A 27,751-nucleotide genomic window follows, 5' to 3' on the forward strand; every position below is an offset into this window, starting at 1 on the left:
GAGCATTTTAGCAGCTATTCTTATTTTTTTCCTTGGTTTGGGACGAAGCTTGTTTGGATGGCTCATGTTGTCTTAAATTCTCCAATACTCTTTATATTTCTAAAGTAATTTTTTGTTGTTCAAATTATATAGTGTTTTAAATTTATCTTTTTTAGTGTAAGACAATTTCTCCTAGACAGCTTGGGCTGGTTGTGCCTTGAAATTTTCCTGGGGTGCTTTTCCATGCTGGTGAACTGCCATACTTGACTTCTTTATTCCACATTTAATTGCAAACATCCTTTCTTATTAAAATGATAATTCTGTTCTTTAATCCAGTTAGGAATTTTTTTTTTTGTTTGTTTGTTTGTTTTTTTGGTTATTTTACTTTTCAGTGGATCACTTTCTAAAAAACAGTTTGCATTACTTGGTTGATTTTGTTGTTGTTAGTTTGTTGATGACATACACATGCACACAGGCACACACATTTTTAAGGGAGTGTCTTAAATAGCTTCTTTTAATTCTCTGATCATATTCCACCTCACCTCTATCCCCTTTTTCCTGAGGAAGGGTTTTTCTGTGTAGCCTTGGTTCTCCTAGACTTGCTTTGTAGACCAGGCTGGATGGGAACTCATAGAAGTCCACCTGCCTCTGCTGCGATTACAAGCAGTCACCACCACGCCCTGCTCTAATTATGTTTCTTATAACAATTTTGAAGTCTGCTAAGTTCAGGTGCTGAGTTGATCTTGACATTTACTAGCTTTTATTTTCTAAGAGTGTCATAGTTTGCTGTTTCTTTACATGGATTATATTTCTTTCTTGAGCTGTACTTTTTACATAGTCTTGTAGTTACTGAATTTTCTCCCTGCAGGCTTTATTCTTTAACATTTTGTGTGCATTTCAGCTGCATAATCTCTTTTTCCCACTATGTACTTCTGTTGATCAGACTTTTCAGCTCTTAAGAAAATAATATTTTTTATGATTTTACTCGGTTTTCAAGGACTTCACTAAATGATTGCCTATAGTTGTACCTAAACATCATGAGCCCAGGGTATTTTCACAGTCTATAGTGAATGGTTTGTACTTTGGGGAGCATATTCAAACAAGCTCACTGTGTTTATGCTTCACCTCTGCCTTTCTGTTGGGCTGTCTTATGTCTTTCTGTGTGAGCACTTTCCAGCTGAGCCTTTCAGGCTGTGGTATTTGTAACTAACTTCACCTTTCGATTTTCAGTTTTCTAGCACATTCAGAGGCCCTCAAGTTAGTGATCATGGGATCTTTTGTGTCAGCCAAGGCAATGTGGAGGTTGAGAGTTCTTTCTGTAGGATTTCAAGTCTAAGGTCCTTCTATTTCTGGGATTTCCCTATAAAATTTGTAACTAATCCTTAGGCTTTTGGTGTGCTCCATTGACTTAAGGCTAAGGAACATGTAGGATTCTCTATTTTGTACTTGGTGATCTCCAGCTTTTCTTCTATGGTTGGTCTCGGCCTGGGGAGCTGGCAGGGATAGAGACAGCCTACTGATTTTAACAGGAAGTTGTTATCTGTCACACTGAATAGACACATTTTCCTCCTCTTACACTGACTTAAGTATACAAAAATCGTTTAAAAGCTTTATCCAGTTTTATAATTGTTTTCTGTGGGCAGATTTTATACTTTCCTGGAAATTTCAACTTCAGAATTTAGATTTTAAAATAAAGTGTTTCTTTTTCAAAGTCCATTTTTTTTCCCCTAATTCATGCTTTATGGAGATAGAGAACAAGTAAAATTTAAAACATGGCAAGGAGGTGCCTGGAGAGATGGCTCAGAGTTTCAGAACACTGCCTGCTCTTCCAGAGATTCTGAGTTCAATTCCCAGCGACCACATGGTGGCTCACAACCATCTATAATGAGATCTGGTGCCCTCTTCCAGTGTGCAGGCAGAACAGTGCATACATATTAAACAAACAAACAAACAAGCAAATACATAAATATGGCAAGGAAGGCTGAGGTGATGAACCATGATTCACTCCTTTTCTGTGGAGGACTAGACTTTCTTCTTTGTAGAGACAGATTTAAAAGCTCATTGAGGTTATTGGAAGGGTTTGGTGGGTCTGTGGAGAGTGGTTTTGTTTCTTCAGAGCAAGTCATCTGTAGTTGACACTGTCTTACTGTATGTGATAACATTCATCAAATAGGTTTTATAGTTGTGATCCTTAAGGGAATTCATCCTAAATGTACCATAAAGATGGAATGGTCCTTAAACCCATCTCTCTGCCTTTCCCTTGTTCCTTATAGTTTGCATAACAGCTGACTTCCTACCATGTCATTATTTGTAATCTCTTTTGATGATCTTTGTGTATTTAGTTTTGAAATTAGAATAGTTCATGGCAATTCTCAAATTTTTATTAGAAACCAAAATTCTTGTAATTAATAGTCAACCTGATTAAAGAAGAAGCCCGTGTTTTTCTGTGTAGTTACTTAGCAAACTAGTAAGAATCGAAGAATTAGATGTCCCATGGCAGTTTCTTCTGCCAGCTTCTCCCCTCCCCCGCAAGGTACAGAATCTGCCCAAGAAGCCCCTGCATTGCAGAGGGACTGGAGATCTATACGATATGTTTATTTAGCAGTTGACAAGGGTAAGGGAGCTCTTAGCGGGGAGGTGTTTGGGTGCCCTGAATTAGTGGTATGTAGCTTAGCAAATATTTACTTTGAGATTACTTGAACTTAGTATTAAAAATAAACCCTTTTATGAGTTTTGTTTGTCCTATGTCAGTTAAGTGTCAGATTAACATTAAAAAGCAGTTAGTATAATGCTGAATTTATAATGTCTTATTCAAAACAACTTTGACAAACATAAGTCATGCTTCTAAAACTCTAACTCTAGGGCCATTGATATAAAAAATACTGAATATATATACATATATTATTAAAATTTCATTATAATGAACAATTTTAAATAATTTTTAAGATGAAGCAGATCATCGTTACTTAGATTATAGTTATATATCTGCTTTGTTTCTTTTCCTAAATTTGTTAGTCTTTAAGGGTCAAAAGGAACTGGATATTGTGGGTGGGTATGTGTCTTCAGGGGAGAGGGAGGTACTAGAAATGAATATATCCGTTAATTCTTTTGTTACTGTGGATGTCAATGAAATTTGAGTTGTACTGAGCCCAGCTTGTATCTGACTGTTAGGGTGAGTATGAGAGTGCAGTCGATGGTTCTCGTAAGAGCCAAGATCAAGTCTGTAGGCCATGCTGGGCAGTTTTATAGAATAAGTTCCAGAAATGGTGTTTGTATACAGGATCACATTAAAGTAAATGAGGAAGATTTTAATGCTCTGTGACAATGGCAGGACTGGGTAGGAGATTATAGCCTTTGTGAGTAGTCATTGATGGTCTGATGGACTTACTTTTGGGCATATTTTATACCTGGCAGTACAACATTTTGGTTTATTTAAAGTGGTACACATTATGGTAACTGAAACAGATACTTTTAATAATCTGTACTTGTTTTTAAATTGGCCTCTTTCAAAATTTCTTTTGTGGATTTTAAAAATTCAACAATAAAATATTCTGTTTGTTATTATCACTGTAAATAAATGTGCCAACACAATTGGAAAATATCTTTAATCTTAAACAGTTTAAATGACTTTTTATTTATTTGCTTATTTTTTTTTTCCTGTTTTCTTTAAGCCATAAAGATGAGTTTACCATTATTCCTGTACTGGTTGGAGCTCTGAGTGAGTCAAAAGAACAGGAATTCGGAAAACTCTTCAGTAAATATCTAGCGGATCCTAGTAATCTCTTTGTGGTTTCTTCTGATTTCTGCCATTGGGGTAAGTTCTAGATTTTAACATATGGTAGATGTTATATATTTGTGGTTAAAGGTTTCTTTTCATTCCAAGCTCTGGTTCTCAATTCTTTATTGCTCTTTGGAAAGTTGTATTTGTAACAGTCATGTTTAAAAGTGAATAAAAAAGGATCAGCTAAGGATATAGGCACATTTCCAAAGGCGACTGGTACAATTGGATTCACACTGTGAGGGCATCCTTGCTTTGGAACACTTCTGTTAGTTGGAGTTAAAACCTGCTAATCCCATATTTGTGTACGTATGTATGGTAAATTCTTTGAGGCCAGCTTTGGTAGAGAGAAGAGATTCTTCACAATGTAGAAGAGTACTTTGTGCTATACTGGTCCTTTCTAATTTTCTTTTTTGTAATCAGTCTCTTTTTTTCTTTCAGTGAATATATTAATATATATATTTTGCCAACAATTGCAATCAGTTTTTTGAGTTACCCTCTAATATTAGAACATATAGGCTATTAGCATTGTGTTCTTCATTGGTAAGGACTCTTAAGTGGGTTTGTGATTACTGTAAATTAAGAGGAAGGATATTTTACAGTGACTAGATCATAAAGAAGTGATACACTGTGGATAACCTCTTCCAATAAACTAATTTTGCCTTTTTTGAGTGCTATTTGCTTTCATTTATCCATAACATTGTCTCTCTCTCATATATATGATATATATATGTATATAAAATTGAAAAACTTTTTTTTTCTTTTTCCAAGACAGGGTTTCTCTGTGTAGCTCTGGCTGTCTTGGACTCTCTCTGTAGACCAAGTTGTGCTGAGATCAAGGGGTGTGCCACCACCGGCCAGCTTCAGAATAGTTCTTAAGTTCCGTTCCTGTTAGGACATCTCTTTGACTCATTTCTTCACTACTTCTTTGTCCATCCTGTCTTACTTTAATATAAGGAACCATAAAACCATAATTTTTAAGATAAAGCACTAAAATGCCAGAAAACATCCTCAATATAGGAGCCCTGGCTTTTTCTTGTGAGAATTGAGTCAGCATTTTACCTGCCTTGCTTGTATTCTTTCTTGCATTCTTCTCAATAGACTTCTTAAGTTGTACTCTCAACTCTACTATTTTCTATGGTATAGATATCAGAATATGTAAATTATTAACATTGTGTTTGCACCAATTCTCCAGGAGTATGATTTTCCTCCTCGGGAAAATACCTGGAAATCTTTTAGATTTTGAAGGATGATAAGGCTTCTGGTATCAAATGAGTAGAGTCCAGGGAAGTTGCCTAATATCTTAGAGTGCACTGAACAGTCCCCCTATCTTCATCTCGTGGAAAAAAAGTCTGTTCCAAAGTATCCTGAGGTTAGATACCCATTTTCAGGGTGTATGGGTAGCTGATCTTCCTTCTTAAGACTTTCTCTGGATTTTTCAGTAACTCACTCAACTTTCTAGTTTGTACTATTCTTTCTGGCAGAAGAAACTTTTTATTCCGGTAACTATGTTACTTAGATTCTGGGGCCCAACTAGAGGCTTACAAGGGAGTTTTTTGTCTTGGAATTGGAAATTTAGTCATAGTTGATCTAAAGTAAGGAGTAGGGCTGCTTAAAGTAAGGATAAAGGGTTGCTTTTCTCAGTGTTGTGAATTTCTGTTAGTAACACAACATGCTCATAATTTGGAAATAAAAATTATGAAGCAATTTTCTTATTTTTGAAGGCTTTTATGAATTGCTTGATACTGTTCTCTTGATCCTGTTCTCCAGATTGCTCTTTCTCTAAATTGGCAGCATGTGCAACCACAACATAAACCTACATAAAACAAGTTTGGTCTTTTTGATTTTATTTTTTATGATGATCTTTCACTGTGTTACCCAGGCTAGCCTCACATTCACAATCCTCCTGCATCTGTCTCCTAGGTGCTGAGATTGCAGGTATGTGCCACCATGCCTGTTTAATATCTATGTGAGGCCATCCTCTTTACCTTACTTTTAAAGAATTTATTTATTCATTCATCCATCCTCCCTCCCCCCAACTCTCGGTTTTTTTGAGACGGGGTTTCTGTTGTTCTGGTTGTCTCTAAACTCACTCTGTAGACCAAGCTGGCCTCAAACTCACAGAGATCCACCTGCCTCTGCCTCCTGAGTGCTGGGGTTAAAGGCGTGCGCAGTGGTAGAATTCTTAATGCAAATGCTCCTTACTCTACAGTTGAGAGAAAATATGTATTATAGCTAACAAAGATTCTCAGAAAGTTACTTAGGCTGCTTCTAAAAACAATTTAATATTTAAGTGATAATGTAGGATTTCCAGGTGATAATTGAAAAAGGAAAGAAAAACTCAATTTTCTAAGGCTGGTAAATGCTAGCAGTGAAGCCCATCCAGGCTTGTTTGTGTTTACATCAGTGGTGAAGTGATGGCGCTTTCCCGGTGCTTTGTTTTTTTAGCTGGCACCATCCCTAATAGTCTCATTAAGTGCTCACTTTACTTTCAGAAGATACTAATTCTTTCTGAGTAATTTGATCAGAAGTATGGGATAGTGTTAGGTGTGACATGGACAGTCTTTACAAATTGACACTATAGGAAATTGTAATTGTCACTTTGTAAAGCATAACACTTTTAGTTTTGCATGCTTATTAACCTGAAGCATTAGCCAGTTACAAGTTAAGCTGTTTTAGGAATCAGATTTAATGTTTTTCAAATTTATGTTCCATGTCAACAATTTACCTCGTCATGAAGGTTTATGTTTGGTTTGTTTTATTTTCTTTTTTTTTTTTCTCTTCTTTCTCTCTCTCTTGCAAAATCTTGTCATCCCAGGCTGACCTTGAATTTGCATCCTTCTGCCTGGGGTTGAGGGGGGGCAAGCGGGATCACAGACATGTACCACTGTGTCCTGTTTTTTTTCTGCTTGTAAATTACATGTTGATTTTTTTAAAAGCATAAAAAAGCAGTCATAATGGTGAATTTTCAGTAATTTCAGAGGAATGATTAATTTTTTCATTACATAGAGACCTTAAAGGTTTCATTGCCTAAGGCTTATCATAATTCTAAGTAGCTGGCTTTTGAAGTAAAGATTACTTAATTGATTATGGTGTAGTTCACTAATTCCTCAAATGGATTTACATAATGGGCCTTTGTTTTTATTGAATTAGCCTACTGGTAGGACTAGTTTTTCTTCATTTTCTTTTTTTGTCCAGCATTTAAGAAAAATAGTGAAAAACTTGCTCATAGAGATGCTTGGGAAGCTGACATACAAATTGGGAGTATAATTTTCTTATTGGTCTTATTAGCTGGTGTCCCATTATAAAAATTTCTTTCTATAAAAATGTATTTTGCTTTAATAGATGTTCATTTTTAGAGAGATGCCAAAGGGATAAAAGTAGAGAGAGTAAAGTATTTTGGTATTCTTTTGGAGTGTAATGAAGTATGGGAGAGGCAGGAACCTATCAGCTCTGTCTTCTCAGTGAGGATCCCTAAAATATTTCAGGCTTTCAGTCTGTGCTTTGTATCTTGTCATCATCTTAGACATTAGAAAATGCATCTGGACCTTAATATGGAACCTTAGTTGCTAGCTTTTGATTTTTATCTTGGTTAAGTGAGTTTTAATACTTAATATACTTACCAAGTTCTATTAATACTTAATATACTTAGCAAGTTCTATATGCTGGAGGATGGCTCTGTCTAGGAGAGGTTTATCTGGACTTCTTTCAGTTCTTCTAATCAGTAAATTTTTATTCTGTTTCCCAAGTTTCAATTCTGATACTCTCTAGATAGACTGTATTTGTTTGTTTTGTGTCTTCTCAGAAATTTATGTTTTTAAGTTTAGATTATTGACAGCTTTCACTAGCATTACCTTTAGCAAACTATTAACAAATTTCTAAACAAAATTAGACCTAATACATTGGAAGTAAAATAATCTCCTATTAATTTGCCTTATTTTGCAGATCAGTTCCAATAAATTTTCTAAGTGCTTATGACACTATTTTGTTAAAATATGAATATAATTATTGTAGTCTTTTCACTTTAAAATATGTTTAGAATTATATCACTTCTTTCTTTTTTTTTTTTTAGAAGTTTGAGCTACTTACTCAAAGTGATTTTACCCAAAGTATTGATAAAATTATACGATGTTCAGATTTTGTCTGTACTGTTCATTAAGGGATTCATATATACTTTTTTCCTGTTAAGTTTTTTAGTGTAGGGACATTCTTACTTTATAAGTGCTTAAGTTTCAAATATAATGTTAGCTAATTCCTAAAATGTATTTTATCCTAGCCTATACATTTGTCTTCTCAAGTCTTTGTATATCTTGATATCATAGGTTTAGTTTTTTGACCTTCTGCAGTGTTGGGATAAGGCTAATCCCCTCACATTGTAACAGACTTCAGGATGAATGATGACAGCATCTAGTTAGAAAGGATGGCATTATTTGGTAGGACATAGATAATATTTCCTTTCTGAAATAGTTTTTCTTTTCCTGTGACTTTAGTTAGAGGTATTCTAAGCTTAGAACCTCCTTGTTGAATGGCGTGTTAATCTCCCTAATGAATTTTTTTAAGGGTTCAAACATTTGAAAAATGGTTCACCATTAGGAAAGTGATAAGTAAATGTACCCAGAACAGTGTTTTGGTCATATATCTGAAAGGCTTTCCTATTAACTGTTACTTTTGGGGTTTTGTAGATTGACATTATTAGGTCATTGCTTATTTCAGCAGTTTAGTGTATAGCTTAATGTTGAGGTATTTTTTTTTTCTTTTTTGTTTTGAGATACTTAAAACGTAGTGTTGGTTCTTGTACCATTCATTGTTGTTTGTCCTCATTAGTTGATTGTTGTGTGTTAAACAGACATCCTTGGAGCTTACTCTCCACACTCTGTGAATCCACTCATTAATCACCAGTCACCTTTGGAGATGGGAAAATTACTTACCTGTATTTCTTTTTCTCAGAAAGCGTGCTCTGGAATGGATTCACAAATGAGCTACCCTCCTTCCCTCAAAGAGTAAGGTTTCTGCTTTACAGGATTTTTTTCCTTGGGTTATTTTTCCTCTCATCTTTTGAATTTGAAAAGAACTGAGGGAAGGCACCTGAAGAAACCACTGACATACTCACTAGGGAGTTCCAGAGCTTATCCTGCCCCTAGGGCGGTGTCCATGGCTCTTAAAGCTAGAAAGCTCATACTTGAAGTTGAAACAGGGGCTCAAAGAATCCATTTTCCCAGTGTACCTTCTGAAAGGATAAGTTTCAGGTAAGTAATTTTTTCTACTATGTGATATGCCTTATTCATACTTAGAAAAGGGTGCACATTTCCTGTCTCCTAGTTGTGGAGACACTGTATTTGTTCATGGTCAGCTTCATAACTGTCCTGAAAACCAGAAATACAAAAACTTAGAGAATAAAATATATTTTTCTCATGAGATATATGATCTATTTTAAATGAACAGTTCAAAACTAAAGGTGCATTTTGATCAATGTATTATGCTAGTACTCTCATTTCCTTATTAATGAATGCAATCTTGAGAAATTTACCTTTAAATAAGAAAGAAGAAAGTATCTTGAGCCAGTTTCCAAGCAGTGCTTGACTTGCTTATGTGTGTTTATGCACATGGATATGTATGCTTGTGTGCATGCATTCTTCATACATCCATCCAGGCCAAAGTAAGACGAAGGCAACTATTTACTTCAGATTAGATGCTCTCTTTCTCTCTCTCGACTAGAATGGGTCTCAAATATTTTGAAAATACTTGTACAATTTTAAAGATTATTAAGAGAACAATATGAGCTGTTATGAATAGAATAATCAGTAGCTGCTTGTAATGAAAATTTAGCTTTTTTTATTGATAAGAGCTAAAGCTATTCAACCATTTATATTTAATTTTTACTAAATATGAATTAGACACAAAAAATAACAGGTAGCAAATACTAAATGTTTGCTCCAATTGATTTCCTATATATACTCTCATTTGCATTAAATTACACAATGATTCCAGTATTTAAAGTATTTCAAACATCTGTGCCTTTCTTCAGAAATGCCTTAGACGTGAAAGTTAGCTGGAAGGCCATCTGTGTGATAGGACGTCGCCCAAACATGCCCTATATACCTTTCTTGCTTTTCTGGCAGGGTTGTTACTTGAAAACAGCTCTTCACTTAGAAGTGAACAGAGAGGACTTTTGAGTAGCAAATGACTGTTATAAAGCATCCAGGAATAGCAGTCTTTGTGTAAGACTGCTATAATGTTTACATATAGTAGCTAAAAGGAACAGTTGTTTCCAGAAGCAGGGAAAAGAGAATACAGTTGTATAAACTTGAAATAGTCCAGGTTCTAAGGAGTCAAGGTAGAGTGCTTTGATTTCTTCTAGCATATTATTTTTAGAACAGTGGCAAGGAAGCAAAATTTCCTTGTCTAAGGTGTTCATAATTGTCTTACAAAAGGTGGACAGCTTTATCAAAAGAACTTTAAAATAGACAAGAATAACTGCAATGCTAATGAACTGAGTCCATAGACTAGGCCAGCAGAGTCATAGATTTGGTTTTATGCAGTCTTCTTACAACTACCCAGCAAGTAGGGAAAATGGGGTCAATTTTACAGCTCTCATGGTCAGATAGTCCTTATTTTTGCGTGTAACACACATCCTCAAGTTCAGTAGTCCTTATTGCTGTGTATAATACACATACTCTGAAGAAAGCAAAGCTATACCTACCTTTCAAAAATTTGAAAGAAAAATTTGATTTCTTTCAAATCAAGAAATTTGAAAGAAATGTTTCGTGTAAAGGTATTGAGAGATATCAAGATACCATTATGAGTAGATGTACTTATCACCAAGACTGAAAGCTGAATTTGATCCTTGGGTTCCATAAGGTAGATGGGGAGAACTGACATCAGGTTGTCCTCTGACCTCCATTTACACACTGTGGCATGTGTGTGCACTTACATGTGTACACACACACACAAAAAAAAAGTATATATAGAGGCATTGAGTAATAGGTGATCACTGATCTCTTCAAGAATTCTTCCAGTTCAGAAACTATTGTGTATCTCATACCATGGTAGCATGTAGTCATCTTTGTTGTTAATTTAGAGAGCGCATTCTCACAGCTTATTTAATTCTAGGATATCAATTATAAGAGAACTTTAGTAATAGCTTCATGGGAAGTTAATAGTTACTATATTGGGTGGCACAGGAGGTAATGCAAACAGTTAAAATATTAAAAATAAGTAATATGGAATATTTTAGGAAAGTAAACATAAAATGATTAGCACCAACATGATGAAATATTGAGTTCTGTGGTATGTTTTTTAAAAGATATCAAAGAGAGTTTTATAATTTTTGTCCTGACTGTTATATGTACAATAGTGTTTTCAGTCAGATGAACAGGAAACTTAAAAATATGATAGTAATCCAACCAAATCTGTTTTCTCAGCTGTTAGGCTAGTAGTTAGACCTACTAATAGAGCTCTAGACATGAGACTAAATAACATTAGAGATGCATTTTGGCAAAGCTTTAAAAGTTAGGAAAGTAGGGGCTGGAGAAATGGCTCAGAGGTTAAGAGCACTGGCTAGTCTTCCAGAGGATCCAGCTTTGATTCCCAGCACCCAGTTGGTGGCTCACACCAACTCCAGTGCCAGGTGATCCACCACCGTATTCTGGCCTATATAGGGACCAGGCAGGCATGTGGTAACAAACATACAGGCAGGCAAAACACCCAAAATACACAAAAATAATTAAAATTAAAAAAGGAAACATAAAAGTACAGAATAATTACATTTCTGAGAGCTGTATTAAGGGTATCTGAAATACATTATAGTTAAATAATCTGTAATTAGTTATGGATATTAACATTTGGATTTCTTCACTACATTAGGAAGCAACTTATTTTCTGAATCTTTGTTTTCTGTTTACTTTTTGAAAGTTTCTTTTTAACCTCTGCTGTGTAAAGAACAGCTGAACATTGACTATTTTGTGCTTCTACTCTCAGCTGGGGTTTCATGTCAGTGTAGGCCTGTTGATTCATTCTTTTGTAAGTTCTGTTCACATTGCATAATGCACATGTATCAATCCTTTTCCTTAAAGCAGTGATAGCCATAAAAATCACACAAGCCACAAGTATCACTGACTCACACATTTACTTCTGTCAGGGAGATCAATAGTGATTAATTTCCATTGTTTTGTTTCAGTGAGACAGTTTCCTTAAATCACGTTTTCTTTAGTCATATTCTTTGAGTTTACCACTAATTATAGGCTGATAGAATGTATAACAATGCTTCTTCTAACTTTAAGCTCTTTTGTTTCCTTATTCTTGTATTGCTGGTGATTTTAAAGTTTCTGCAGTATGAAATAGTTTTTTTAACATCTTAAAATTCTGGTGATGTTTCATTTCTTTATTACCTTCCCAAATACACCTCTTATCTTGAGGACTCTTGGGAATTGATTCTTGCAGAGGCGTAAGCTGTGCTTTGCCTTTTGTGAGGACTAAAGTTAATTGGTAAGCGCTTGCTTTCTTTTTAGCTTCTAATTTTTCCCTATTTTATTTTGTACATGATATTTGTTTCAAGGTCAAAGGTTCCGTTACAGTTACTATGATGAATCCCAGGGGGAGATTTATAGATCCATTGAACATCTAGATAAAATGGTAAGTCTTTCAGGTGTGGGGTTTTAATGCTGTAAATCCTTTTCTTTAATTCCTGATTAGTGATTCTAGACTTAATATGTTAAAATATGCAATGGGCTAAAAGTTCTTTTCTTATCTTGAATTTAGAGTTCAAAATGCAATGTGTCCTCAAATGAAGAATTCCTCCAAGACGATTAGTGAGAATATCTAAGAGCAGTTAGGTGCAGATTTTAAGTGTACTTTTGGAGAGATGCTTGGTTTAGTGGCAACAGCATATTACTGCCGTGACTCGTTAAGCTGCAGGAGTAGGAGATGATGGGGTACACTGGTTCTAATTCCTACCTAATTTAAAGTAGCTCAGTGTGAGTCTTTCTGAGCTGTTACTGTTCTTTGACATTTATTAAGTAACTTAGTGTTTAAATTTTAGATGTGATTTCTTAATAGGGCAAAGCATTATTTTTGAGTAATGCTGACATGATTTTATGAACTACTTAATAAAGTATATATAACCTAAAACTGAAAACATTTGATTGAAATCTCCAGTTTTTAAATGATCATCTTTTTCCTTCTGGAAGTGATGACATTATAGCCCTTTAACTTTCTTTTTTCTTTGCTGTGTATTAAACTGAGGGTCCTGCACACTCAGGGCAATGCTCTTCCACTGAGTTTGGTGGCATAAGTTTATGACGATGGGTTTTAGTAATTTAGTGAACTTAAATTTTGTCTGCTATACTACAAGGATTTTTACAACATCATTTTAGTGTTTTTAAAATTTCAGAAATACATAGTTAGGAATTATGATTTTTCAAAACGTCTTAAAGTGAACGTAACCTTAGGGACTGTAATAAAATGAATTTTGAGTTTTGCTATATTTCTGTAAAACTCCCTATGTTATTGTTATATTGAATTGTATTTTCATTTTTTATCATATTCACTTTGAACTTGAAATGTATTTTTAGCCTGTGTCTACTAAGGTAACTAGAGAAAGTACCTTAAGAAAACTGGATTACTTTTTATAAGTACAAGTGATTTGCTTTTCTCTTATTTTGTCCTTTGTTCTTTTTGTCGATATTTAGATATCTATCTATCTATCTATCTATCTATCTATGGCTATTGGTCTTTTTACTGTTTAATTTTACTTTGTTTTTCTAAATGTAAAATTTAAAAATGCAATTGTATTCTTAAAGTATTGGTAGTTGTACTTTAAATTTTAAAAGTCACATAAGTAATTTTGTGTATATTTATAAGAAATATTTAGCATAATAGGACTCTCATTCATTTACTCTGTGACCTTTAAGGTCATGCAAAGACTATCACTCATTTGCTCTGTGACCTCTAAGGTCATTTCAGTTCTCTAGTCTTCATTTGTCTTGATGAAAACTAAGTTACCATTAGATTTTACCCATTTACAAGCCTGTGATTTGTTCATATCAACTTTATACATCTTAGTAGTAGAAGATCATTTGGTCAAAAGTAACTAATACATTTAAGTAAAGAATTGTGTTTGAATGTACCATATATGAATTCAATTTTAGATATGGCACAGGGTTTCACCTTTCCAACCTGTATCCATTAGGAACATGTATTTATTGAACAATGAAGTATGGGTAATGTGACTTGCTATGTTGTCAGTATAAAATATACATTGATTTCACTTAGAATGAAACAAGACAGGATTTCGCTGTGTAGACTTGGCTGTCCTGGACTCACTTTGTAGACCAGGCTGTCCTCGAACTCACAGAGATCCACCTGCCTCTCCCTCCCAGAGTGCTGGGTTTAAAGGCATGTATCATCATGCCCAGCAGCCACTAATTTTTTAAAATTACATATATGGCTTACATTATATTTTAATTGTGCATTGTTGGTTTAGAACACAAAGATATGTGTGATAGTGATAAGCATTAACATTTTTTCTTTAAAGATTTTTTTTTTAAGGTAGGTCTGACTTTGTAGCTTTGTCTGGCTGGCAACTTATATAACCCAGATTGGCTTCAAACCCAAGAGAATTCCTTTTGCTGAGATTCTAGGCATGAGTTACTTATGCTTGCCTGCATATGAACATTTTAAAATCATTGCTGTATGGAAGGCAGGTGAAAAGAAAGATGGCCAGTGCCATTGTCTATAGAGAATGGAAAGGATGAAAAGAGTAATTAGGTCAGAGGAACATACTGTCATAAGTGGTGAGGAAATAAAATAAATTAAAAGAGTTCTGCTTAAGGGAAACTAAGAATGAGTGATAATGCAGATGAGAAAGCTTTTAACTAGCAAGGAGCAAGATTATCAAGTCAAGAACTTTGTAAAAGTAGTTTTCGAAGAATTACTTTATTTAAGGTTAGAAGCTAAATTGGAACAAAGAGGTATCAATTTGGCAAGAATGTTCTCTGTCAGTTTGACTGTGACAGGAAGGAGCAATGTTTGAATGTTGCCTGCCCTGCTGGATGAGCTCATCCACAAGCATAGCCAGAGAAAGACTTTTTCTTTCCCCTTTCTTCTGTTCCACATACTGTCCTTGGACAGTAGCATTAATACCCTGTCTATCTACCTTTTATATGTAGTGATGTAAAACTACCCCCACTCATAGCTAGCTGTGTGTTCTTAATCAGGATGGATGTTGCTATCATTTCAAAATCCCCACTAGCGTTAATCACTTTTAATGTGATCTTAAAATTTGAATTTTCAGAGAGTTTTGATACTCAAAATATTATTACTCATGTGGTTCCCAGTTCACCTGTTTTACTTCTTTATTTCTTTTATTTGTTTAGGGATGAATATCTAGGATTTGGTGCTTGGCAGCTCAGTAGTAGAACAACATGCTTAGCATGCACAAGCCCTAGTATGTTTCCTTGCCCCACAAGTATCTATAAGGAGGAATGGCTGTGTATGTGAAATAGGAACTATTTTTTAGTGGTATGCAGGCGAGGATTTCTTTTTCATTAAAATTGTCTTCCCTTGCTTAACTTCATAGAAAGTAATTTTATAGGCCAGGCTGACCTGAGACTTGCAATCCTCCTGGCTTTAGGCTGGTTGGATTATAGATATGGCCAGAGCACCCTGCTTCAGCATCAAGCTCTTAAGGTACTTGACTACCAAAGAATTTTCAAAGCAAGCAGCACGGGCATGCGTGTGTGTAACAAATTTGTATTTAATTTTATGTGGTTGTGATTTGTATTTAATTTTACAAAACAGTGTTTTTTACACCCAAACCAGTAAATATATCTTGATCCAGAACTATTCCTTTAGACTCTAATTTACCAGATACTAGCTTAATACTTTCACTGGAACATCTTATAAACAGTTTCCAAACTCAACATGGCAACAATGAAAATGCCTGATTTTCTCTGGACAAATGTCTGTTTTTACAGGCTTTTCTAAGTCTTTGATGGTGGATTACACTTTCTAAGCTGCTATTGTCCTTTTCAATCTCAAATATCTGAAAATAAAGTCCAAACAGATTCTTTTTTTTTTTTTTTAATTTATTCACTTTACATTCCGATTGAGTGTAGCCCTCTCCTCCTGGTCTCACCCTCCCTCTTTCCCCCATTCCCCTTCTCTAGTGCTCAGAAAGGGGGAGCCCTCCTCCCATACCAACTGTCCACAGAATATCAAGTGTTTTCAGAACTGCCTGCATCCTCTTCCTCTGTGGGCCGGCAAAGCCTCCCCACCAGGGGAAAGTGATCAGGGAGCATGCACCAGAGTCTGTGTTAGCAACAGCCTCTGCCCCCCTTACTAGGAAACCCACAGGGAGACTAAGCTGCCTGTTGGCCACCTCTGAGCAGGGCATTTAGGTCCTCTGCATGCATGGTTTTTGGTTGGTGCATCAGTCTCTGCAGGCTCCCCTGGATCCAGATTTGTTGGCTCAGTTGGTCTTCTTGTGGAGCTCCTGTTCCCTCTGGGTCCTTCTATCCCCCAACTCTTTCATAAGACTCTCTGTGCTCTGCTGTGAGTCTCAGCACCTGCTTCCATTCCTTGCTGGGTGGAGCCTTTCAGAGAACAACTATGGTAGGCTCCAGACTGTATTTTAGTCCAAAGATTGTGTCTTCTCGCCCAAGTCTATAATATTGTCCTATTTTGGTAAAAGCTGGGTGTTTACATCAAATGTCCTATGGACCTAATGATTGGCAACCCTTCTTCCTCTTTTCCTTTCCCTTCACTCATTCTGCTGTGGACAGACTGTTAGTGAGTACTGCCATGCATGTGTCCAGATTATGCCTTTCCATCTTTTTGTACTTAACTATTTCACTTACATACCTCAAGTCTTTGTTTAGATTTTTTTTTTTTTTTAAATAGGGTTCAGCTATGTATTTCTGACTGGCCTTAAACTCACTAACAAAGATCCTCCTGCTTCAGCTTCTTCCTGAGTGCTGGAATTAAAGGCCTGTGCCATCGTGCCTGGCTCCTTACCCAGCTCTTAATCCTCTCAGTGGCATCTGCTGGCCACCTTGTTTAGTTTTACATTCTGCACTTTACCCTTCTAGCCTTTGTTCCCTACCTTACTGCCTTAGTCTGCTTCACTGTTCGCTTTAAGAACCACATTTTCTGTCAGTCAAGCACTTACATTTTTTTTCTCTGATGTGTCCAAAGGGCCTGCAATAGTGATTACAGCATAAAACTCAAATATTTTTCAAATGAATGAATGAATGAAATAATCTTCATTTATATACAGTTTAGTAGATGAACACACTTACCTGAAAGTGAAAGAAAAGGAAAGTAATTTATAATGATGTCTTAAATGCCAGTGTTCAGATATAGCTATGTTAGAAGGCACAATGAAGTACTTAGATCCTTGTGTATAGTACCAGTACAACAGCAATAAATACATTTTTTTCATGGCTGTTGCCTTTGCTACTCAGATTACTATGTGGCATTGCTGGCTGACTTGCTTTCCCCCCCCAAAAAAAAGGTGAATAATTCTTAATAAATAAATAAAACTTTAAAAAACAGAAACTATAGTATTCCCTCACTTAAATGGTGATTGCACCCCTGGAAAATTCATTCTTTATTAAAACCTGGAGAGCTTTTTTTCTATTGTTATACCTAGTAGAATGGTACTGGTAGTTAGGAGTTCTTCCTAAGCTGCATGTCCAAAGTCTTACGGGTGGAGAATAGTTATTTGTGTATAGAATTTTCCTATATCAACATCCTTAGATCCTACCAAACCTCAAAATACCTTGGTGTTTGGGAAAACTAAAAATATGTGTGTCCTATTTTCTTACAGTCTTGATGTGAACAGCTTGCCCAGTTTTATTTTTATTTTCAGTACGTATTGCTGTGTGACTTACCATTTCTTTGTTTTGTTTGGTGTAATTCACAGTAAAATTTCATGTGAAGTACAGAGTGTACTAATGCAATTTTCGTGGTTTTGACGATCACTCTGTTGGTTGTACAGCAAGCAGATTCTGCAAGAACAGATATCACAAACAACATGTGTTTTGGAGTGTTTTAGGGAAAAGATAACTTAGACATTGTGGCAGTAGAGTTGGAAAGACATGGATCAAATTAAGATACTTTTGTAAGCCAGAGGTAAAAGACCTTTGCTAACTGGTTGTCTTTACTGGCTTGCAGCCCAGAGAGATGTAAGTTTGAGAAGTCTTGATGCCTGTGTTAGTAATAGTTAAACAGCCTTGTCATTGCTTTGAAGTCACCTAGGGAACTCTGAATGTAGCCCACCATACCTGCCTACTCTGTGGTGTTAGTCTCAGTGTTAGTCTTTCTAACTCTGAGGTGAGTTTGTATTAACCTCCCTTGATCTGTTGACTAGAACATGGGCAGACTTCTTGGAACAATTTCTGTTTAGCTTAGAAAGGAAAGTTTTGTTAAAGAGTCAGCAGTGCATAGTAGAACCAGTAAGCCCAGGTTGACTTCTGAGTTTGCCCCAAATTTCCATAGATGTCAGATTACCAAAACATTACTTGAAACTTTTATTTAAAAAGTTTGGGATAGAACTCCAAAGCAAATGTAGACTATGTGTTGTTGGTTAGTGTGCCTGAATTTAATATTTGAAGTAACATTTGACTTCAACTTGATTTTTGTTGTCCACTTACTTCAAAGTCTGTTCATGTGTAGAATTTAAAAAATGTTCTTAAATGTGTCTTGTCTTTATTAGCACGTTAATTTTATTTATAAGCTACTTCTTAGAATTAGTGTATGAAAACAAATAATGGTTAGCTCTAAATAAACTTAAGAGGTTTTTTAAGTGTATAAAAATGTTAGCAATTCTGAATATAATAAAAGTTGAGTATCCATGATCTGAAAATCTTAACTCTGAAATGCCCCCCAAAACTTTTTTGATGTCTGACATGACACCACAAGTGAAAATTGCACACCTGCACTTATGTGACAAGTCACAGTTAAAGTGGAAGTACACTAAAAATATCATATCAAGTTATCTGAGGCAGGGAGATGTATAAAGCATATATGAAGTATTAACGAATTTTGTGTTTAGAACATTCCCATCTCTAGAATATATTATTTACACACGAATATTCAAAAATCTACTAAAAAAATCTGAAACACTTTTGCAGTCAAGTATTTTAAATAAAGAATGTTCAACCTGTAAGAACTATTTATTTTCAAAGTCCAGTAGGCTAACAAAACCTTTTAATTATCAGAGTTTACATAGTATCTGTTCAGAATTATTGAGTTAATCAAGTTTGGGTTTTTGTTTTTAATTGAAAAAAATCTTTATTGCTGTTTAAATGTTAGAAAGTACGTTGTTTTTAAGTTGCAGAAGAACCGTTGAATGTCTTGGGAACTAAACATAAATATAAATATAAAAAATAACAGAAAGATAAGTGTTAATAGTGAAATAAAGTCTGTCTTATAGTTGTTATAGTTGGGAAAATATAGTGTAGAAGATTACAATTTGAAAGCCTTAAGATTTTATTGGTAAATAGTTCTTTATTGGTAGCATTTTATTGGTAATAGTTTTTATTGGTAAATAGTTTTTTTTAAACTATTTTTTAGTAAATGGTATTTTGTAACTTCAGTGTTTATACCAACAGGCAGAATGTATTTTAAGACACCAATCTTAAAAAACTTTTGATTGTTTAAAGTTGAGGCATAATTACGTGTATTTTGAATATATAGTGTGTGATATCATTTTTGCTATGGTAATTTTGGGTATACCTTTTTACTGTATGAACTTTGGGGAGTTTTATTACTAATGTTGTAAATTATTTGTCAGGGAGAATCTGAAAATGCCATTGCAGTCATTCAGTTTATTAACTTATTAATCACTATTTAATTTGAATATCAGCTGCTTCCCTTTTTTCCTACTATCTTGAAAGGAGAAATTGTTATATTTACTAAGTTATGCTTCTTTTCTTGACTTTATGACATATCTTCTTTATAGGCTGACAGCATTCTCTGCAAGGGAGCCACTTATTAATACATTGTTTCCTAACACTGATGCCTTAGGATAGGGTTTGATCTGTTCTTGGCATAGGATTATTTGTACTGTTAAAAATCTTGATTCCTCTTCAGGGAACTAGGACATTTTCTTTTCCCTGATGAGTATCTATCTTCAAATGAATGGGCTTTCAGTTCTGATACTTGATAATTAAGTGGTCATTATTAAAAAGGCATGTGTTTTTTTTCTTACTTATAAATGCCTGTGTGTGTGTGTGTGTGTGTGTATACACACATATATAACTTTTGTTTTTGTTACTTTATAAGATTTGCTTCTGTGTTAATAACAGTAGTTATTTTTTAAGTATAGGTAGATACTGGTTTTATTTTAAAAATGGGAGGATAATTATCAGAATTCTGAATTGGTAGCTTTTCAGTATTGTCTGTTCAGTTTCAGATTGACCCTTGGAAATTGATATCACAGTTTTTTAGTCATTGTTTGAAGAGTCAGCAAAATGATAAACTTAATACACATATTCACAAAGTTAGGGATTTAGCATGTGTTCTGCAGATTTCTAACTAAAACTGCTAAATTATGACATATTTTTATACTCTTGATGGGAAGATAGGTTTTGGTGTTTATATCTCCTAACTTGAAGCTGAAATAAGTGATGACATATTCCATTGCATATTGGGTTTATGGAGATAATCAAGTTTCTAGTATATGAGGCCCCACTAATCATAACTCCCATGGTTGTTAGGAATACATAATTAGGAATACATAATACATACATGATTAGCTAGATATATTTGGGAAGCATTTTTCATCATCTTGCAATTCTGATAATAGCATTATTCTAGCACTTTTCTTCTTAGAATTTTGATATTAGTAATTTTACACTTAACATCAAGTATATGTGATTTGTCAGTGTTATTTACTGGTAAGTGGATGTCCCATTCATAATTTTATCCTCATGCTTTTATTTATGTATTTTATAAGTTTTCTGGGTTGGAGAGGTTCATTCATGAGAAAAGGCCCATTTCAACTATCTTCTCTTTATAAAGACATGCATTAAATCATCATGTTTGTTGTAGATTTGAATGGAATGAAATTAATTCTTATCTAGTAGGCACTTAATACATTTGAAATAATTAAAAATTTAACATCTCTTGGTTTCCATTTTTTCATTTTGTATTTTCCATTTTGTCTTTATAGTTTAACCAGTTTAATCTTTATTTTGAGTTCTTTATTTAGTAGTGTCTTCTCTACTTTTGTAATATTTAACTCTTCATTAAGGCATTCTTGGCCAGTTACTTAAAATTCATTGCTTTTAATGTAATTCGTTTTCTTCTCTTTGAATTCATATCAGTATATAAGTAGGATGCTTGTTCCAAATGTGCTTGGAGATTGTATTACTAAGATGTATGTTGGAACTTTTCATCCTAGAGCTAACCAGTAAGTAGATTCAATTTATGGCTAACTGTCCTAGCCTTCATTTGGGAGCATTAAACATCTCTTACTGTGTTGCAGCGACATTGATGTGTGAAGAATCATTAGTGTGGTTCTTGTTATACTGTGATAAAGCCAGTGGTTACTGATAGAGAACACAGGAGTAGGAACTTTCTGTGCCTGATTTCATGCATATAAAGTTATATCTTGGCTACCCATATTTCTGGATGAGAGTTAAAATTTCATTTTAGGATTACTACTTATTGGTTTAATTTTAAACTCTTTCTTTGTATCATATTCTGTATTTTATGTTTAACTTTTAATATTTCTTTAAGCTTGTGCCAAATGTTATTAACCCAAAAAGGGTCCCTGGGTGTCAGGAGAAAGACAGTATAGCATTAAGAACTAGTTACATCAGAAAGGAGAGGAGAACCTCCCCTATCAGTGGACTTGGGGAGGGGCATGCATGCAGAAAGGGGAGGGAGGGTGGGAATGGGAGGGGAGGAGGGAGGGGCTTATGGGGGGATACAAAATGAATAAAGTGTAATTAATAAAATAAAATTTAACAAAAAGAAAAAAATAAAATCTCTTAAGCACAAGGCTGAACTTTAAAAAAAAAGAACTAGTTACAGGTTAATGTATAAGCTAATTAATGTATAAGCAAAGTAATTCTACACTTGTATTCTTATGTCTTGGGTATATTTTCTAAAATAGATAGTGTTTATGAAAGATGTGAAAAAAGTTTTGAAAAAAGTTTTTTGTACAGTTAAGCTTTTGAAGCTTCCACTATAAAACTTATTAGTAGCTGTCATTTTCCAGATGGTTCTTTTTAGAGTAATTTATCTGGTTACTCTGTGTTCTTAGATTGTTAAGACATGAATAGACTTTAACAATCACATTGAATTTGCCAGTTAAGTCCACTGAAATGACCATTTACATTTCTCCCAGAAGTCATCAATCTAGTGTATTGAACACAAATATAAAAAGGGCTTGATCTAGATAAAATCTTGTATGGTGTGGTGAACAAAATAGATTTACTTGCTTACTTCAGTGAACGAAGATGCTTTGTTCTAATGGGTTAAAACGTGTTATGTGGGCTGTACAATGGCTCAGTGGGTAAAGATGCTAACAGCCAAGCCTGTACACCTAGGTTCAGTCCCTGGAGCCCACATGGTGGAGTGAGAGAACTGATTCCCCTCATCTCTAACTCATGCCATGGCAAGTGAATGGCTATAGTCTCTTGTTGTGTGCATGTGTGCAGACAAATAAATAATATCAAACAACTGAAAGTATGTGAATGCTCTGGAGAGATGGCTCAGCGGTTAAGAGCACTGGCAGCTCTTTGAGAAGACCCAGTACCCTCATGGCAGTCCATAATGGTCTGTTAACTCCAGTTCCAGGGAATTTGACACCGTCTTCAGACATACATGCAGGAAAAACACCAAGCACATAAAAATAAATAAATCATTTAAAAATGTGAATGCTTTTGGAGATTGTAAAATTTAGTATAAAGAAGTGTTCAGTTTATGGGTTTTTTTTTTTTTTTAGTACCCTAAAGTTTCTTAATTAAAATCTTCAAAAACACTGCTTTGAAATAGAGTAAAAAGCTGTCTTTCTTAGAACTGGTTCATATGAGATCTGTTACTTAACTCATCATCTGCCTGTGAGTTTTGAAACAAACTGTTATTTTGTTAGTTTGTTGTATTTTTTTTTTATTAGATTCCTGGATAACCATTGACCATTTAAACTCCTACACAGCTATAATTCAAACTTACAGCTGTAAATAGTTATAAATCAAATTTAGTTTCAGATTTTTTGTGAAAGCTTTTAATAGATTCACTTTTGTAATTGTCCTTTATGTAGGAAAACCTTGAAATATGTTGTAAGGTCAGTGTCAACTGGCAAAGATGATATGTAAGCATCCAAACTTAGAAAATAACCTGGATTTTTCTATCAGTGATTAACTATTATATTTTGGTATTTTCTAAAGGATTGTTTAATGTTTATTGTTTATTTTTAATTGAGAAATTTATAAGTAAATTTAAAATATAATTTAATAAGTTTTGTCTTCTTTCCTTTGTTTTGTTTTCTTTCTTTTAGGGTATGAGTATTATAGAACAATTAGATCCTGTATCTTTTAGCAATTATTTGAAGAAATATCATAATACTATATGTGGAAGACATCCCATCGGGGTGTTATTAAATGTGAGTATTCTTAGGAACCCTGACTTTTAACATCTAATGCTGTCCTATTTCAAAATATCTAAACTGTTATCATTATGGTACACTGATAACATCATTGGCTTTGTGTCCATAGCATCACTTTCTTCCTGGTACCTTTTTTTTGGGAAGGGGGTGTAAAGATCTATCTATCTATCTATCTATCTATCTATCTATCTATCTATCTATCTATCTATCTATCTATCTACCTATCTATCTATCTATCTATCTATCTATCTATCTATCTATCTATCTATCTAATCTTGAATGTTCTATGTGCATGTACTTCTGCACACCAGAAGAGGGCAGTCGAGGGTATAGATGGTTATGAGCCACCGTGTGGTTGCTGGGAATTCAACTCAGGACCTCTGGAAGAGCAGACAGAGCTCTTAACCACTGAGCCATCTCTGCAGCCCTAATGGTACCTTTTAACCTAATTAATGATTTCTATTATTTTTTATTTGAATAAATTTATTACTGGAATACAGATGAGTAATTTCTGTCAACACAGTTATTTAGAAGAGAGTCATATCTTCTCTTGACTCAGTCACTTCTGATACGTTTTTGTTTTTTTTTTTCCCAAGAAGATTGATTTTTGGGTTTGTACATTTGTGCAGATATGGGTGCATATATACATGAATGGCTTAGTCACTATAAGACATTAAATGGATGCTTTTTTGTGATTTAATAATGCAAACTAGATTCTTTCTCTCTGTCTCTATCTCTGTGTTTTTCTCTCTCTATTTCTTTTTTTGAGATAGGGTTTCTCTGTGGAGCCCTAGCTGTCTTGGACTCACACTGTAGACCAAACTCTGGCCTCAAACTCACAAAGAGCTGTCTGCCTCTGCCATTCTGAGTTCTGAGTTCAGGCCTGTGCCACTGCGCCCAGCTATTTTTCTTCTATCTATCTATCTATCTATCTATCTATCTATCTATCTATCTATCTATCTATCTATCTTATCTATCTATCATCTATTTCCTTTCTTTCTTGGTGTTTTGAGATAGGGTTTCACTTTGTAGCCTTGGCTGTTCTGGATTTGCTTTTTCCAGGCTGGTTTTGAACAGCAATTCATGTGCCTGTGCCTCCTGAGTGCTGGGATTAAAGGTGTGTGCCACCATGTCCTGCTAGCTTTTTTTCTTATAAACAATAATAAAATGTAAAACTTTGTGGAATATCAGATGCCAGGCATTATGGCTCATATGCCTTTAATCCCAGTACTTGGGAGGCAGAAGCAGGCGGATCTCTGTGATTTGAGGCCAGCCTGGTCTACTGAGTGAATTCCAGGACAGCCAGAGCTACATATAGAAACCTTGTCTGAAACAAACAGAGAAACAAACAAAACAAAAAAAGAATGTCAAGAGCCAAGATTTGGTTTAGTTGGATTTTAGAAAGCTAAATCACATTTGTTTACCATGAATTTTCTTAAAATACCAGACTCTTTATAATGAGAAAATGTATCAATGGGCTCATTTAATTTACTTGGAAAGGTATAGAAAAGAAGCAGCCAATAGTCAAAAAGGAGCTAGAAGGTCATTGTTTTTTTCAACATGATTTGACAGTCATATATTATAGATTTTTGGAAGCCTTTTTATCTTGCTAAAATAGTTCAGATTGATTGAAGGAAAAGTCTGTTAGGGAGCTAAATTAATTTCTGGAACTTAGAGTAAGCTGCACTAATTTTCTAAAATCTGAATTGAATCAGATAGTTTTTTGTTTAATGAAAGAAATTATAAAACAGTACACTTAAAAGTACAAACCGTAGCATACTTTTCATACTGTGAGTTAAATATACATTTCAGATTCAGTCTGAGTTGGACAAAAACAAACAAAACAAAACGAAACAAAAAAACTTCAAGATATTAACACAGAAGTGGCCAAGATCTAGAGAATAGAGAAAACCATATACTAATTATTAAGAAGTTAGGTTAGAACGTATTTCTTACAAGAATGAGATGATGAGATTTTTCTCTATTTAGTATGAGGCAGCAGATATTTAAGAAAAGGTAACACAAGTTGATTGTCCAATATGCAAAGTCAAGCTGCCAAAATTTCCAGTGTTCAGTTTTTTATATGATGCCTGTCATAATCTACTTTCTCTTTTTAGGCTATCACAGAGCTCCAGAAGAATGGGATGAACATGAGCTTTTCCTTTCTGAATTATGCCCAGTCAAGCCAGTGTAGAAGCTGGCAAGACAGTTCAGTGAGTTACGCAGCTGGAGCACTCACAGTCCACTGAAGCTCCGACCCTCAGGGACACCACCTGCACAGACTCTACTCTGTCCAGGGTCCAGCCTAGCCTTAACCACGATGGTGGTTTTGGTGTGGGGGGACTCTGAAACCTCAGACTAATAGAACTCTCTTCTTCTTTTCTAGTAGGTGTAGTCCTCCTTAATTTCAACTCATTTAAAAAATGCTTTATAGTTTGGGGCAGTGGAAGGAAGGCTGGAATCAAAATATTTGCCCAATTGGCACACAGTGACTTGTAAAGCATTTAGCATAACTGAAATTTGCACTCTTTGCAGACTCATGCACATATATTCCGCTTTCAGAATAGTTTTGCAAATTGTACACAGACGAAGGGTGGAACCATTTTAATAAAAGAAACTGCATTTATAAATGTTCTGTATTAGAATATAAGAAGTCTCCAGTTATAGATGATTACTACCCATGTTGTACAACAGATACCTTCTATTTTAGTTGCTAATAAAGGGCTACACAACTCAAAAGAGTCTGATTTAAACTTATTGCTTTGTGGTATAAATGGAAATTGTTTTTTTTTTTTTTATTAATTCCATTCAGAATTTTTGTTAAAATGGCAAGCCTCAGCTCCTATGTAAGAATGTTAGAATGTATCTTATTTTTACATTTATGTGATTTCTTTTTAAATCACAGAAATTATAGTCATATAATTTTAAAGTTAACTTTCAAAATTATAGTCATTGCCTTTTTATGTGTGACATAGCCTCATGTCATTATTATATTGTAGTAGAATATAAACTCAAGGATGCTTTAAAAACAAACAGATTTAGTCCTTTACTTCAATTACTTTGTTTGATAGTCTGCAAATGAAGAAACATTGAAGCGTGTCATTAGTGTGTTTCAAGTCATTGCAGACCATATATCACTGTTTTGTTTTGTTTTTACTGCTTTAAGCAACTTAACTTCTCTACTTGAATTTTTAGCAAGAAATCATTAATAATAATAGTAATAAGGCCTACTGGACTTCATATAGTCCTGCAAAAAATTGTTTTTTGCTGGGGGGGACCATGATTTTTGGTGCGGCTCTTCCAACTAAAATAATGGTATGGTGTTGTATTTCTTTGTCATAGATTTATTCTAGTCATTTTAGCAAGAACAAGAAAAAGTGTAACCATTACGTCATTGTGCGTGTTCATTACACCTGTTTTAACATAGCCCTGGGTGTCTGTGTCACACTGCAGTGTGTTTGTGTCTTCAGGGTTATGCCCAAATAGCACAAGTTTTAGATGCCTTGCACCAGTTTTCTTTGGAGATTTGCATTTCTTATTTATTAAGTATCAATTTTCTATACTCAAGAATGAGAGAAAATAGTACCTTTTAGATTCAAATTCCCTACTCATACATGTAGGGATTATACTCTTATACATCAATAATTTATTTTCCATTATTTGGATATACTTTTGAGTACTATAATATTTATTCCTTGTTTAATACAGATTATAAAAATTTCTGAATTGATAATAGTGAATTTTTAAAATAATGTTTTCTGAGAATAAAATTTGAAAATACTGAAAAGACAGAAGAAAAAAAAACAATTATCTACAATCTCACTACCCAGAGATAACACTGTTAAATGTTTTTCTGTATTTACTTTTAGTCCTTGTGCTTTTTATGAGTATGTATGTGTTTGTGTGTGTACAATAACAGAATTGATATTATAGTGCTCATACAGTTGCATTATGCCCTGTTCTCCTAGGTCCCTACTACCTATGTCTCCTCAAGCACGATTTTAAAACAGCTGCCGATATGTTAACTGTATGGAAATAGCCAGTTCTTTCTTTGGAGTTAGGCTGTTTCTAATCTTCCACATTTTTATAACGGGATGGACAGTCTATGTAAAATTTTAACTCTGAATTAGACCCAGTCTCTAGCATATAATCGTGAAAATGAAATGAATGGTTTACATGGTAAGAATTTCATAGGCCCTTTAAAATATGCCAAATTACATTTTCAATAGATTGTACCAGAGTAGCAGCACCCCCTCACCAGCATCGTGTCATCTAATTTTTGACAAATTGTTAAACAAGTAGTTGGTGGTTTCTTTTTTTAAGAGTTGTTTTCTAGTTAATCATTGTCTTTCTACAAATTTAGATTTTTTTTTTAAACA

At 34.5% G+C, this 27,751-nt stretch overlaps 1 protein-coding gene across 3 annotated transcripts in view; it reads left to right on the forward strand.

Moving 5' to 3' along the window:
• The window catches only part of Memo1 (mediator of cell motility 1), a 93,962-nt gene extending 67,851 nt beyond the window's left edge, over positions 1–26,111 (forward strand). For all 3 annotated transcript variants that reach the window (XM_060364543.1, XM_060364553.1, XM_060364548.1), the window contains 4 exons: positions 3,651–3,793; positions 12,312–12,388; positions 23,265–23,369; positions 25,490–26,111. In XM_060364543.1, the coding sequence (XP_060220526.1) occupies positions 3,651–3,793; positions 12,312–12,388; positions 23,265–23,369; positions 25,490–25,621 (457 nt within the window). In that variant the 3' untranslated portion in view covers positions 25,622–26,111. The remainder of the gene's footprint in view (positions 1–3,650; positions 3,794–12,311; positions 12,389–23,264; positions 23,370–25,489) is intronic.
• The last annotated feature ends 1,640 nt before the right edge of the window (positions 26,112–27,751 follow it).

This window comes from Meriones unguiculatus, chromosome 1, assembly GCF_030254825.1.
Source record: "Meriones unguiculatus strain TT.TT164.6M chromosome 1, Bangor_MerUng_6.1, whole genome shotgun sequence".
In the NCBI taxonomy this organism is placed as follows: domain Eukaryota; kingdom Metazoa; phylum Chordata; class Mammalia; order Rodentia; family Muridae; genus Meriones; species Meriones unguiculatus.